At 52.6% G+C, this 13,391-nt stretch overlaps 4 protein-coding genes across 4 annotated transcripts; 2 read left to right on the forward strand and 2 right to left on the reverse strand.

The window, feature by feature from the left end:
- Positions 1 to 172: 172 nt before the first annotated feature.
- On the reverse strand, positions 173 to 1,758 carry BJX67DRAFT_213206 (uncharacterized protein). The gene is made up of 2 exons (XM_071025634.1): positions 1,389 to 1,758; positions 173 to 1,271 (listed from the first exon to the last, which is right to left on the reverse strand). Exons 1-2 carry the CDS (start codon positions 1,441 to 1,443, stop codon positions 505 to 507), a joined length of 822 nt encoding a protein of 273 aa, XP_070890012.1. The 5' UTR covers positions 1,444 to 1,758; the 3' UTR covers positions 173 to 504.
- A 232-nt stretch (positions 1,759 to 1,990) lies between these two features.
- On the reverse strand, positions 1,991 to 5,093 carry BJX67DRAFT_377645 (ankyrin repeat-containing domain protein; the record flags this gene model as incomplete). The annotated part of the gene is made up of 8 exons (XM_071032156.1): positions 1,991 to 2,131; positions 2,188 to 2,313; positions 2,361 to 2,390; positions 2,438 to 2,518; positions 2,566 to 2,853; positions 2,900 to 3,192; positions 3,242 to 3,426; positions 3,487 to 5,093. The coding sequence occupies 8 exons, from the start codon at positions 5,091 to 5,093 to the stop codon at positions 1,991 to 1,993; spliced, it is 2,751 nt and encodes a 916-aa protein (XP_070890013.1).
- Positions 5,094 to 5,636: 543 nt separating this feature from the next.
- On the forward strand, positions 5,637 to 9,738 carry BJX67DRAFT_343378 (HECT-type E3 ubiquitin-protein ligase). The gene is made up of 3 exons (XM_071028146.1): positions 5,637 to 5,776; positions 5,827 to 8,877; positions 8,939 to 9,738. Exons 2-3 carry the CDS (start codon positions 5,875 to 5,877, stop codon positions 9,608 to 9,610), a joined length of 3,675 nt encoding a protein of 1,224 aa, XP_070890014.1. The 5' UTR covers positions 5,637 to 5,776; positions 5,827 to 5,874; the 3' UTR covers positions 9,611 to 9,738.
- A 1,029-nt stretch (positions 9,739 to 10,767) lies between these two features.
- Positions 10,768 to 13,012, forward strand: pab1 (polyadenylate-binding protein; the record flags this gene model as incomplete). Its single annotated transcript, XM_071032157.1, has 2 exons — positions 10,768 to 12,818; positions 12,871 to 13,012. 2 exons carry the CDS (start codon positions 10,768 to 10,770, stop codon positions 13,010 to 13,012), a joined length of 2,193 nt encoding a protein of 730 aa, XP_070890015.1.
- Between the last annotated feature and the right edge of the window lie 379 nt (positions 13,013 to 13,391).

The following is a 13,391-nucleotide window of genomic DNA, read 5'->3' on the forward strand; positions in this document are numbered from 1 at the left end:
GTAGACGCAGTGTTGATTTGACCTTGACCTGCATCCATTACTCCATCCGTCCTGCCGAAGGTGTCGATGCGACCTACCCAGAACACCTCGAGCATCTCGGAAAGATCTTGTCGCAGCTTCTCTTCTTTGTCGCACAAGCCAAACACGCATGTGGCATCCGGGGGGCCATCGTGCGGGACTCGGTTCCCGACAGCCAAGTTGGAGATGGAAGTTCAGCTCGGAGCAACGATCGGATTTAACTGATTGACTAAAGTTAGCGCCTTGTCGCCTTACATAAGGGGCTAAGGCAGCGAGACAGTCCAGGCTCAATAAGGTTTGTCCATCGTGAGCAAGGCTTGAACCGGAACGGAACAACAGCTCGGTGGAATTCGCGAGTCTGTAAGTATATCTTTCATGCCATGCAAGTGAGCGAAATCAATGTACAGTGGAAACACACGCTAGGTATAGATAAATCCAAAGCAAGCAGAAAAAAAAATAAATAAAAAATCTCGGAGCAAACATAAATTAACCCCCAGCCAACGCACCAACAACCTCTCCTGCAACCTCCAATGCCCCTTCCTTCGCCATCTTCACTGCGTAAATACTCACAAGCGAAACCTCCACAAAAAACTCCGACATGGGCACGTGAAACTCCAAATCGCGCTCTCTCCCGCCAACGAACTTCTTCCATGTCGACTTTGAACTCGGCGCCTTGCTCTTGTCATACGTGACAAGCACGTTCCCCCTCTCATCCTTCAGCCACATCTTACTGCTCATACCCTCCTCGTCGGTATGCCACTTGTACAGCCCCATCTGCGGGATCTCGATCTTGTACTTGTCGCCCATGGTCCCCGGCCTCAGTGTGCACGTGGTCCCGCGGACAACGAGGTCATATTTCGAGGAGAACGTGTGTGATTTTACGGATGCGACGAGCGCCTGTGGGTCGTTTGGGTCGGCGCCCCGGGCGAGGACATAGTCTGCGTTGCTGGATTTCGGGGAGGAGGTCAGACTGTAAAGTGGGGGGGCGGAGACGGGTTGGCCGAAGCCGTGAATGAGGATGATTTTGTGAGTTTTGTCGGATTGGCGGAGGTGGAATGTTTGGCAGCCTTGTTGAGTCTGAGGATGTGGTTGCGGAGAAGGAGGGGCAGGGGGGAAGCCGGCCATATTCATGGGTGGGTTTGGGCTGGGAATGCGGTTGTGCTGCGGGCCGTAGCCGGGCCCAGGACCGGGACTGGGACTGGGGCGGTGGTTGGGGTTGTAGTAGTAGCTGCTGTTGGCTCCCTGAGGAGGGCCTGGGTGAGGAGCGTTGTAGTTGTTGCCGTAACCTTGTCCGGGGTAGCCGAAGCCTGGGCCTGGGGGTGGAGGGCCTGGCGCATAGCCGTAGCCGCCTGGTGGGGGAGGGGGAGGGCCTTGAGGGGGGAACCCGAATCCTCGGGAGGATCTCTTAGAGTCAAAATCGAACATGCTGTCAATGAAAGAACTTGCTCAGGGTGCAATGTTTGAAGGATTATGGGGGAGGATGGAAGGAACCGAAGCCTTTATAGATTGTCCGGCACAGCACCGCCAGCACAGCCATTGGGCATGGGTGGGCGGCGGTGCTTGAACCAACCTGAAGATGAGCACATCGGCGGTTCATCCAACTCTTTCCCAGCTGTCAGCACCATAAAAAGACGATCGGCCGCCGCAGGATTCAGCAAGAGCGCCGAGTACCACCAGATTAGGACTAGCGACAGAGTCACGCGAGTCTTGGCCTCGTTTCTTTCCTCAACAAGCGGCAAGCCTCGAGTCCCTCGCCTGCGATCGCGTGGCTGTGCGAGCTTCAGTGCAGCACAGCGCATGGTTGATCTGCTTTGGGTCTCATTCTCCACAATACTTTCCAGTCTTCTCGACTGCCTGCTCTCTGAATTGCTTGACTGCATCGCGTATAAATCCGAAAGGCGTTCGGCTTATGAGTATAAACCTCCTGGCTTTTCTTGCGGGTTGACCCAATCCGCGTTTCCGGGTATGAGGTTCATGACCGTTTCTTCCCATTCGCTGGAAATTCGTAAGATTTTTCTTTCCAGTCGTTCCCGGTTGGCAATAGTGATTCTTCGTCATGAGTTGCCTGAGGGCGGAATATGAAATCAAAGCGGCGTTCAATTCTATCTTCGAGCTGCTGGCGTGTCAGTAAATTACACAGCTGCCGTCTTGGAGTTCAGATGCGCGTACGTGCGAATCTCGTTTGAATACTATCCATATCGCCATTGTAAGGAGGATCATGCCTCCTGCGAAAGGGAGATACAGCCACCAAGACGGGTTGGATTCGAGGATATCGACATTCATTCCGAAAAGACTCTGCGGATGATCAGCCAAGGATTGACCTGCTAGATTGTCGAACGTACGGAAATGAACATGAGGGGAAGAAAGATAAACTAGGCACGTCAGCTCCAGCGGCTCCAGCGGCTCTGCGCAAACTCACTGTTATCCAGCTCAGGCGCTTCAAACTTCGGTTTGCGGATGTCGACTTTTGCGCTTCCGCGATTGAAGTCAAGTTAAACTCCTTTGCTTTGTTAGCAGAGATAAGAGTCATGGAGAAACAAGGTTAACCACCAATTGGATGAGCTCCTGGGATGTGCTGGTTAAACGAGCAATTCGCTCTCGAACTCTCGCCTCTGCATTCTCGATCTCACTTTGAAGGTTCTCGCGTTTCCAGGACAGCCAAGAGATAGCTCCCTCTTGCAGGACTGGCCACCGGTCGTAGCTCTCAGTTAAAGATCGAAGGTACCGCATCTGCGCTAAATGTGTTTCGTTGAACTTGGTCCACATCTCTGCATCGCTCAGGTGGATCTTGACCAAATTGTTGTTTCTGCCATTCGCGTGGAAAGTACTCGTGCGCTACTAAAGTAAGCGAGGCCATTTGCTCCGGAATTCGCGCACATACCATCTTTGAGAGATGACGCTCAGCGGCGTCACAGATGCGATTCCATTCATCTTCTAATTGCTGGATGCAGGGGACGAAAAGTTTAATGGGCGAATCTGGGATTTCTGCATACTCGAAAGTGGTGAAGAAGACTTTGGATTTGAGGACATGTTGGGAATGCGGATACTGTTGGTTAGGCTTTGTCATGATCCAAATCATAGCATGACGCATCGGTGAGGCTGCGAGTGGTGATAAATGATCTGGTGGAGGGAGAACCTTGTACGCTGGGAGTAGAACGCGGCACTCAAGGAAACCTTTGCCATGTCAGCTCCGAGCGCCCACGCATAAATTGGGTATACAGACATTCCTCTGGGGGCGGCTGCCGCAATGCGACGGCTGCTGGAATCTTGCTCATTTGTATCTTCCATGACCATCCTTCATGAATACTATGGAACCCGGTCCCCGACTTATCCATCATCTTTCGCCACCACCGCCAGTATACACCGGCAGGAGACGAAGTCTTGAGGAAACTATCGTCTTCAAGGAGTCTGAGTGTTGTTAGAAAAGAAAAAACCGAAGGCATCGTTGGTAAAGCCCTCGAAACTCACATAATCATTTTCTCCGGAGGTACAGTCGCAATACATTCTCCGTCGCTTGACGCGGAGATCTTGGTCTTGAAGAAGTCTAAAGGATATGATTTCGTTTCCAGATAAGCTGTGAGCTCTTTTCCATCCATTATCTCAACGGATTGGAGCCCCGATTCGAATCTCGAAAGTATAATGTTCCGGCATTGGCCTTGCGGTAGGCAAGATCTCCACTCTGAAGCTTTCACTAGGCCCCCCGTAGTGTGCGGGAACAGGAGACTCATCATCTTGAGGTTCCTCATCTTTGCGGCCCGCTGAAAGGGGGTTGCCATGCTATAGTCTTCGGCCGCAGTTCTTGCCCCTCTTTCGAGGAGCCACTCTGCAACGCGGAATGCGCTGTTCTCAACTGCTCGGTGCAGCGCTGTACATCCATCAATATCCCCGATATTTATGTCTATCTTCATGGATGAATTCGACAATATTCGAAGCGCCTCCATGTCGTCGGTCATGGCTGCAAGGTGGATCGGTGTTTGGCCAAATGCGTCCACCTCTGTCGTCTGCGCTGCGGCTCCAGCGTCGATCAGGAGCTTGAGGATGCTATGATCCTGAGCTGCAACTGCGAGATGGAGCAAGGATGATCCATTTGCATTCGTTGGCTTATCGAATTTGGCGCCTTCTTCGAGGAGCAGCCCAACGATATCCTTCCTTTTCATATATATCGCCACCTGTAAAGCGCTCCCGTGTTCGCCACCTTGAGCATTTACATCGGCTCCCTTGTGGAGAAGAAGACGGACCAACTCAGGACTTCCACGATACACTGCGGCTTGGAGCGCGTTTCCATACTGCCCGCCTTGAATGTTGATATTAGCCCCTTTCTCGAGGAGTAGTTCAACGATCTGTGTGTTTCCCCGGTATGCAGCGGCTTGAAGTGCGCTCCCGAATTTACCGCCCTCTATATTGACGTCGGCGCCGTGCTCTAGAAGAAGCATGATCACTGGAAGACTGCCTTGATAAGCCGCTGCTTGCAAAGAAGTGCCCAGCTTCCCACCCTGTGCATTTGTATGAGCGCCCGAACTCAGCAAGAGTTTGACAAGGTCAACGCTTCCCCCATATACAGCAGCTTGAAGCGCGTACCCAAACAAGCCACCTCGCTGGTTCACGTCTGCACCGTTGGCAAGTAGTAGCTGGACGATACTTTGCCGGTTGGGATATGTTGCAGCTTTCAAAGCAGACCCATGTACACCTCCCTGAATGTTGATGTCAGCTCCATGAGAGAGCAGCAATCGGACCACCTCTTCTCTTCCTTGGTAAGCAGCAGCTTGAAGAGCGGTCCTGAACATGGTATTGCTCTGGCCATTAACATCCGCGTTATGATCCAGAAGTAGCCTGACAATATCAAGACTGCCGTTATATGCTGCGATATGAAGCGCAGTTCCGAGAAATCCTTCGTCCGCATTGACATCGGCTCCGCGGGCTAGAAGGAGCTTCACGGCATCATAATTCTGCGAAAAGGCTGCAACCTGCAAGGGCGTTCCGTATTCGCCTCCTTTGGCATTCACGTCTGCATCCTTGCTGAGGAGGAGCGTCAGGGTATTTAGTGTCCCTGATCTTGCCGCGTCGTAGAGAGACATTGTGTGGAGAAGCGCTGAGCGATTGGTGTGTTGATGGTTTTTGATTCCGCACGCAAAGACGCTTGCGCGCTCATGACTTGAGCTGCTGTAATGAGCCCGCGCAAAAAACCAAAAAGCGTTTCCTTCCTTTCCTTCCCTTCAAATTCGTGATCTGTCGGTTGAGAGTTGGATGAATCTCGCTAACGTTCTGAAATGTGTGGGTGGGTTGACTCTGTTTTAGCGCCGAGCGACTCACAGCAACGGCTAATCATTCCTAGTGGCTAGAACGAGGGTCATGGTCTCGTACTCCTTGGGAAGACGAAACTCCCGGATATCTTGCATTCTTCCTGAATTTCTCCTCTCCGGGCGGGTGCATCTGCGGCTGGGAGGCGAAACAGTGACCGCCCATGGCCGGGTCGTCAAGTCGCCATTAGAGGAAAGAGTTTGTTCATCCTTGATGCGAGGAACATGTGATAGGAATGCAGAGACGCGAACCTGGTCGAAAGTGTTGGGAAACCTCTAGAATAATCACAGTTGATGTTGTAAGCCAGAAGCTGGCAAGGTGGGTGGCGATAAGCCGGCGGCGGCGGGAGAGTGCGTGCGCATATCTGGCTCGATGTCATCACAAAGCCGAAACTCCGAACTTGGTTGTCTCTCACTCTCACCATCGCCTTCTCTCTCGAACCGTCATCTTGCGGCATGGGGTCCGTGCTGCCTATCTAGCTCTTGAAACTGGATTACTTACACCTAATAGATCAAGTCTTTTGCTCGGATCGCTGATTCCGACTGAATCGACGACACAATGTTCCAGTCCTTTACAGGGAACTCCCGTCGACCACGACAGGTGAACCTTGCCGGCCGCAACACCAACCCTTTCGCCGCGTATCCCTCCGGTCGGCAAAATCCCCACGCCTCGGGCCCGCAGAATACTCTTGCCATCGCGCAGCAGGAGCGGTTGTTAAGGCAACAGGAGCGGGATCGATTGGCGGCGAGTCGGATATTGCAACGAACATGGAGAGGCTATCGGAGTCGGAGGATAACGCGCAGGATATGGCGGGCGGAATGGGATTCTATCGAGAATCAAAGGACAGAGGCTCTGCCTGTTTTCGATGACCTACCTCGACAAGAAGGTGTGTTGCAGCCAGCTACACCGTACGAGACACCCGCGGCCTGCCTGTCCCAGCTACGCCTTTTGGTTCAATATATCGAACCACGGCACAGCGGGGACATTGTTCGCCTTGTGTACTTCTCGGATGCTTTCCAAAGAACGCTACGCGAGGTGCCTTCGCTAGCTACGGAAGGTGAATGGACGATGCTATTGCAGCGGCTCGCGAATCTTACATTGCGTGTCTTGCACTCGGCAACCTCCCCAACCGTCCCTGCATTCGCTATTGGGCCTCTTATGCGGCTCCTCATATTCCTCACTGGTCTTATTCCGAAGCAGATGGCACGTCTTGGACGGGATTACTATTCTACCATGGCAATCCTTACAAAGAATTTTGTGTCTATATCGCAGCGTTGTTCATTGTCGAAACCTGATTTAGTCCAGAGTGTTTTGGCTCTGCTGTTACCCATTACCTCAGAGACGCTTACTGCCTACGAGTGGTTTGCAAGGTGCTATCTTACCCTTCCCAACCTTTTGGAGGCCCTCGGGTCGCTAGATTCACTGGCAAACAGCATCAATTACAAGCTTCTGACATCCGCACTTGCACCACTACATGTGACTATCAGTGAGCATAAACATGGCTTGGAGGATGTGCATTCACGGGTTTGGTTGCTGGCCTATTTCATCTTCTTCCACCGATATGCATTGGGAAGCCGAGCGGCACATAATTCTCCTGAGCTCGGGTTTGTAAAGGTCGTTTCGGAATTGCTAAACTCAACAGCAGTACAAATATCTCGGCGGTTAGAGTCTGAGGAGTCCGCCGATATTGATGACGATCAAAGCAAGCCCGCATTAGATCCTTTTATTAAGGAACAATTGTCTAGCTTGGTCAACCAAGCCAGCATTACCGGCCTTCTCTCGCAACTCCAACCCTCCCACCTGTCTCAGACTGAACTCGCGGACTCTCGCTCTGATGCCTCTCAAGAAGCAAAGGCTCTCGCCAGTTACGCTTTGACGCTTCTGAGGGTATTTCCTCGACGGGGTGATGATATCAGGATGTGGTTGTACTTGGGCTCGGCTACCTTGGTAGAGCTACCGGGGGCATCAGGATCAAGGATACCGGCTATCAAATACTTCTGGCATGCGTCTCGCTCTAGTAAGGTGTTTTCTGCCATCAGCCGAGACTCGACGAAAGTTTTGTCCTTCTTGAAGCCGGTCAGTGATGCGAGTTCTCGCCTGGTAGGGTTAGGCCAGAGCGACCGAGATCAAGAATGGACTATTATTCTCCTATTCCTCGAGTTATACACGTTTGTGCTCAAAGTTATGGACGATGACGAATTCTTCTCTAGTGGATCTTCCTTCACTGCTTCCTCGAGTGCACGTGTGTCATGGACTAGAGAGAGCGCGCTCCCTCTTCAGGACATCAAAGAGATGACAGTTTTCCTCAAGAACCTTGCATTTACTCTGTACTGGAACTCAGCAGATCTGAGTGAGAATGAAACAGTGCAAGATAGTGGAGGTATTCGAGGTTATTTCAGCTCAGCAAACCCCCAGCTGGATTCTGTCACAAGTGTCAGAGATATCGAAAACAAGAACAAAGAGAAAGGGCTTCCGGGTGTGACAGGGATCCCGCTCGATTATTTCAAAGGCCTTGTTACGGGCCTTTTGAGGATGATCCACGAGCGTGACTCACGGCGCAAATTCCTCCCGGACCGCCACTGGTTGATGACTAGTCGATTTGATATGGAAGGGTTCATTCCCGCCGTTGTCGCTGAAGAAGAAAGCAGGCATCAGCTCCAGGATGAAGACGAAGAGGACCCTGATGATCTTATGAGCGACGCCCCATATGAGCCGTCTCCTGGCCTTGTTGGAACAGGTCGTGCGCAACAAGCGCGTCGAATTGAAGCTTTGCGACGCCGCCAGCAGCAAGCTGCCCGCCGGAGGCAATTGGAAGCCGTCGCCCCACGACTTGAGATCCTGAAGAACATGCCTTTCTTCATCCCATTCCCCACTCGGGTGCAGATTTTCCGGGAATTTATCTTCCGCGATCAAATGCGTCGGAGACAAGGGTATATCGACCCTGATTCATGGCGGATGTCGGTAGCACAGGCGTCCATGGGCCGGTTGATAGACGGCCGCCCGGCGATGCAAGATATCCTTAGCCGGCACCATGCCAACATTCGCCGCGAGAGTCTATTTGAGGATGCATTCGACCAATTCTACGAGCTTGGGGAAGGTCTCAAGGAGCCTATTCAGATCACTTTCATTGATAAGTTCAACACTGCCGAGGCAGGAATCGACGGGGGCGGCGTCACGAAAGAGTTCCTCACCAGTGTCACCAACGAAGCCTTCAAGTCTACAGCTAGTCTCAATTTGTTTGAGGAAAATGACCAACATCTGCTCTATCCTAACCCTATAGCAGTTGAGCAGCGCAAGGAACACCTGAGACAATTAGGCCTGAAGGAAAACAGCTCCGAGTGGAACGAACAGGTCCGCGATCTCCTCCGACGATATGAATTCCTCGGCCGAGTGATCGGTAAGTGTTTATATGAGGGAATATTGGTCGACGTTAGCTTTGCACCATTTTTCCTGCTCAAGTGGGCTTTGACGGGTGGAATGAGCTCCGCTCAGCGAGAGACGGCATACCGAGCCAACCTAAACGACTTGAAAGATCTGGATTCGGGGCTGTACCAAGGGTTGGTAAGTGGAATTTATTATAATTGCCAAGCTCGCTTACTTTACTAATTATATCTTCTTTCAGCTGCAATTGAAGAATTATCCCGACGACGTGGAGGACTTTGCGCTGAATTTCACTGTTACGGACACGATTCCACTTCCAAATGGGGGTAGCCGAACGATCACTCGCGACTTGAAGAGCTATGGCTCCGACACATCCGTCACGAATCAGAACCGGCTGGTATACATTTCCTACATTGCCCGATATCGACTCCAGGTTCAACCTGCCCTGCAGACCAATGCGTTCCTCCAAGGTTTAGGGCAGATTATCCAACCGTCCTGGCTGTCGATGTTCAACCAGTCTGAGATGCAGACGCTTGTTAGTGGCGAGTCCGGCGACATTGATGTGATGGACCTGCGCCGGAACACGCAGTATGGTGGAGTGTACACGATTGGGGACGACAAAGAAGAGCACCCAACAATCAAATTATTCTGGGAGGTGCTAGAGCGGATGACCAACGAAGAGCGACGGAAGGTGCTGCGTTTTGTGACTTCAACCCCTCGAGCCCCCTTACTGGGATTCAGTCATCTCAACCCCCGGTTCAGCATTCGCGACTCCACCGACGACCAGGAGCGTCTCCCAAGTACGAGCACTTGTGTGAACCTCCTCAAGCTGCCACGGTATAACAAGGCGAGTGTACTACGGGAGAAATTGCTGTATGCAGTCAATTCGGGGGCCGGGTTTGACCTAAGCTAGGCTTGTGATAGTATTGCGCGTAGCGGTCGAGCGAGAACATATGGAGGACCACATGATACCCAACAAGAGGCTGTAATGGGTGCATAGATAGGCGTCTTAATGAAACCGCTTCGTTTCTCTCTTTCAAAGGGATGCAACATCTCGCGCCTTTCATGGTTTCAGCATGTTTAAACCAGGCCCTTTGTCGGGGAGGTCAGCTGGATAGAGCGCTGGACCTCGGGACCTCCCCGCGCAGGGGGCGCCTTCCTGAAACGGAAGCGTCACCCAAGGATGCGCCGCCCAAGGCAGGAGCAGGTCCGCCGAAAGAAAACCCTTAAAGCAGCGGCGTTTTCGCCTAGAACAGACTAGCGTCTGCCGTGAACCGGCGAAGGAGACTGGAAGGCCGAAAAAATCCAACCAGAGAAAAACATTTTTTTCTGAGGCTTGGCTTTTTTTTTGTGGTGTGCTTCTCTTCTTTGATCTTCGTCTCGCCTTTCTTCCTCTCCTCCCCTCAAAGACTCTCTTCCCTTTCACTCTTCTCCTCCATCCTCCCTTTTTTTCGAATTCTATCGGAAAAAAAATCTTCAAAAAAAACCCGGAAAACCCAAAAAAAGATAAATATCCCACCCTCCTCCTTGGATCCTCTTATCTGAGTATCTCTCCTCCACTGTGTGGTGTGTGCGTCTGTGTGGTTGAATCCATTTCCGCCGCCGCTTTGCTTCATCCTTCCGTGATCGCGTCTCTCGCATCGCCAAACCTCGATTCGATCCTTCTCCCTTCCTCTCCGACCGCCATCGTCTCTCGAGTGTCAATCTAATCCGTACGTCTACTGTTTTGTGTGTGTGTGTTGTGTTGTGTCGCGGGCTCTCTCCCCGCTTGCGACCGCCCCTCTTCCGTCTCTTTCGCTGTTGTGGGATTTCTGGGAGAAAAAAAATTGGGTTGCCTTCTTATACACCCTACGCTGTACCTGTGCTTGCTCAAAGGCGCTCTTTATAACGCCTGTTGCACTCTCTGATCGTCCCAGCTTTGGGATGTTCCAGACTCGGATCGAATCGAGAAGCCGCAGCCTACTTTCTTTGCCTCCAAAGTTCCTTTGCAGAATCTTTTGTTCTATTCTTCGAAGAAAACCTTTCCAGCCGACTAACTTTTCTTTTTGTGACGCAGTACCCTCCCTCAAAATGTCCGCCGAAGTCTCTACTACCCCCGGCCCCGCCGAAAATACGGCCAACGGCACCCCTGACAATGCTGTCGCTCCCGAGGCCACCTCCGTCGAGGCCTCCACTACTGCTTCCCAGCCCCACTCGGCATCTCTTTATGTCGGTGAACTCGACCCGTCGGTGACCGAAGCTATGCTCTTCGAGCTCTTCTCTTCCATCGGCCAGGTCGCTTCCATCCGTGTTTGTCGCGACGCCGTTACCAGACGCTCCCTTGGATATGCGTATGTCAACTACAACGATACTGCTCATGGTGAGCGAGCTCTTGATGAGCTCAATTACACCTTGATCAAGGGCAAACCCTGCCGTATCATGTGGTCGCAGCGTGACCCCGCTCTGCGCAAAACGGGGCAGGGCAACGTCTTCATTAAGAACCTGGACAATGCCATTGACAACAAGGCTCTTCACGACACCTTTGCCGCATTTGGTAACATTCTCAGCTGCAAAGTCGCTCAGGATGAGTATGGTATCTCCAAGGGATATGGTTTCGTTCACTACGAGACCGCGGAGGCTGCGAACAATGCGATCAAGCACGTGAACGGCATGCTGCTCAATGACAAGAAGGTTTTCGTTGGCCACCACATCTCTAAGAAGGACCGCCAGAGCAAGTTCGAGGAGATGAAGGCCAACTTCACCAACATCTACATTAAGAACATCGACCCCGAAGTCACTGACGAGGAATTCCGCAACCTGTTCGAGAAGTTTGGTGAAATCACTTCCGCCACCCTGAGCCGTGATCCGGAGGGTAAGAGCCGTGGTTTCGGTTTTGTCAACTTCTCCACCCACGACAGCGCGCAGGCCGCCGTCGAGGAGATGAATGACAAGGAGGTTCGTAGCCAGAAGCTTTACGTTGGCCGTGCCCAAAAGAAGCACGAGCGTGAGGAGGAGCTCCGCAAGCAGTACGAGGCTGCTCGCATGGAGAAGGCCTCCAAGTACCAGGGCGTCAACCTCTATGTAAAGAACCTCACTGATGACGTTGATGACGACAAGCTACGCGAGCTCTTTGGAACCTACGGCACTATCACTTCGGCCAAGGTCATGCGCGACACGGTTCCCGCAGAGCCCGTTCCCACTTCCGAGTCCGAGGCTACGGAGACCAACAAAGAGAACGAGAAGACCACCGAGAGTGAGAAGGAGCCTGCAGCCGATGAGGCCGAAGGCGAGAAGAAGTCCGAGAAGAAGCCCCTCGGCAAGAGCAAAGGTTTCGGTTTCGTCTGCTTCAGCAGCCCTGACGAGGCGTCCAAGGCTGTGAGCGAGATGAACCAGAGAATGGTAAACGGCAAGCCGCTCTATGTTGCTCTTGCCCAGCGCAAGGACGTCCGCAGAAGCCAGCTCGAGGCCAGCATCCAGGCCCGTAACAACATCAGGCAACAGCAGGCCGCCGCTGCTGCTGGAATGCCTCAAACCTACATCCAGCCTGCCGTTTTCTACGGACCGGGCCAGCAGGGCTTCATCCCCGGCGGCCAGCGTGGCGGCCTTGCCTTCCCTCCCCAGCCCGGGATGATGATGGGTATCCCTGGAGCTCGCCCTGGTCAGTACCCTGGTCCTTTCCCTGGCCAGCAGGGTGGACGCGGCGTTGGTCCCAACCAGCAGATTCCCCCCAACTTCCAAGGTCTCCCCATGGGTGCTATGCAGGGCCCTGGTGGCATTCCCAACGGCATGGGTTATCCTCAAATGGCACAGGTTCCAGGATTTGGTGGTCGTGGCCGTGGCCAAGTTCCCGGCATGGGCGGTCCCATCCGTGGTCCCGGATATGGCCAGGGTCGTGGTGGTGCGCCCCTCCAGGGCCAGATCCGTCCCGGTCAGGGCGGCCGCGGACAGAACGTTGGCCAGCCCGGTCCTACCGAGGGCGCCACCAGTATTACAGCTCAGGCCCTCTCTGCTGCTCCTCCCCAGCAGCAGAAGCAGATGCTCGGTGAAGCTCTTTACCCCAAGATTCAAGCTCAGCAGCCCGAATTGGCTGGAAAGATTACCGGTATGCTTCTGGAGATGGACAACACTGAATTGCTCGGCCTGTAAGTCCCCGAAATCGTAGTAATTCTTAGTATTTAGCTAACAAGTATTCAGTCTCGAGGATGATGATGCTTTGCGCGCAAAGGTCGATGAGGCTCTTAGCGTTTATGATGAGTACATGAAGAACAAGGGCGATGAGCCGGCTGGTGAAAAGCCTAAGGATACTGCCGCGGAGACCGAGGAGAACAAATCGTAAACGGTGTTCTACTTTCTGCAGGCTACCATGTCGGGCTCTTCCTGACCGTGTTTTATTTCTGATGACATGACCTACCCATTGAATTAACGATTCATCTCTTTCTATCCGCAACCCTCCTATCCTTCAATACCCGGCCCTTACTCCTTCATCACGTTTTTCTCTTCAGGTTTTTTTTTTTACCCTCCTAGTCCTGATATCCCTGGGTCCCCGACGTGCTTATGCAGGACGGGAGAAAAGTTGTTCGGATTCCATGGTCTTCTAATCCTGTGACGAGAGGGAGGAAGTTGTGATGTCTTTTAGCTTCTTACCCGCTCGTTTACTATCGAGATGACACGAGTGTAATATAGACTTATGACTTCCTCACGGAACTTTAAGTAAT

The sequence above is a fragment of the Aspergillus lucknowensis genome (genome assembly GCF_044049455.1).
Source record: "Aspergillus lucknowensis strain CBS 449.75 chromosome Unknown BJX67scaffold_4, whole genome shotgun sequence".
Taxonomy (NCBI): Eukaryota; Fungi; Ascomycota; class Eurotiomycetes; order Eurotiales; family Aspergillaceae; genus Aspergillus; species Aspergillus lucknowensis.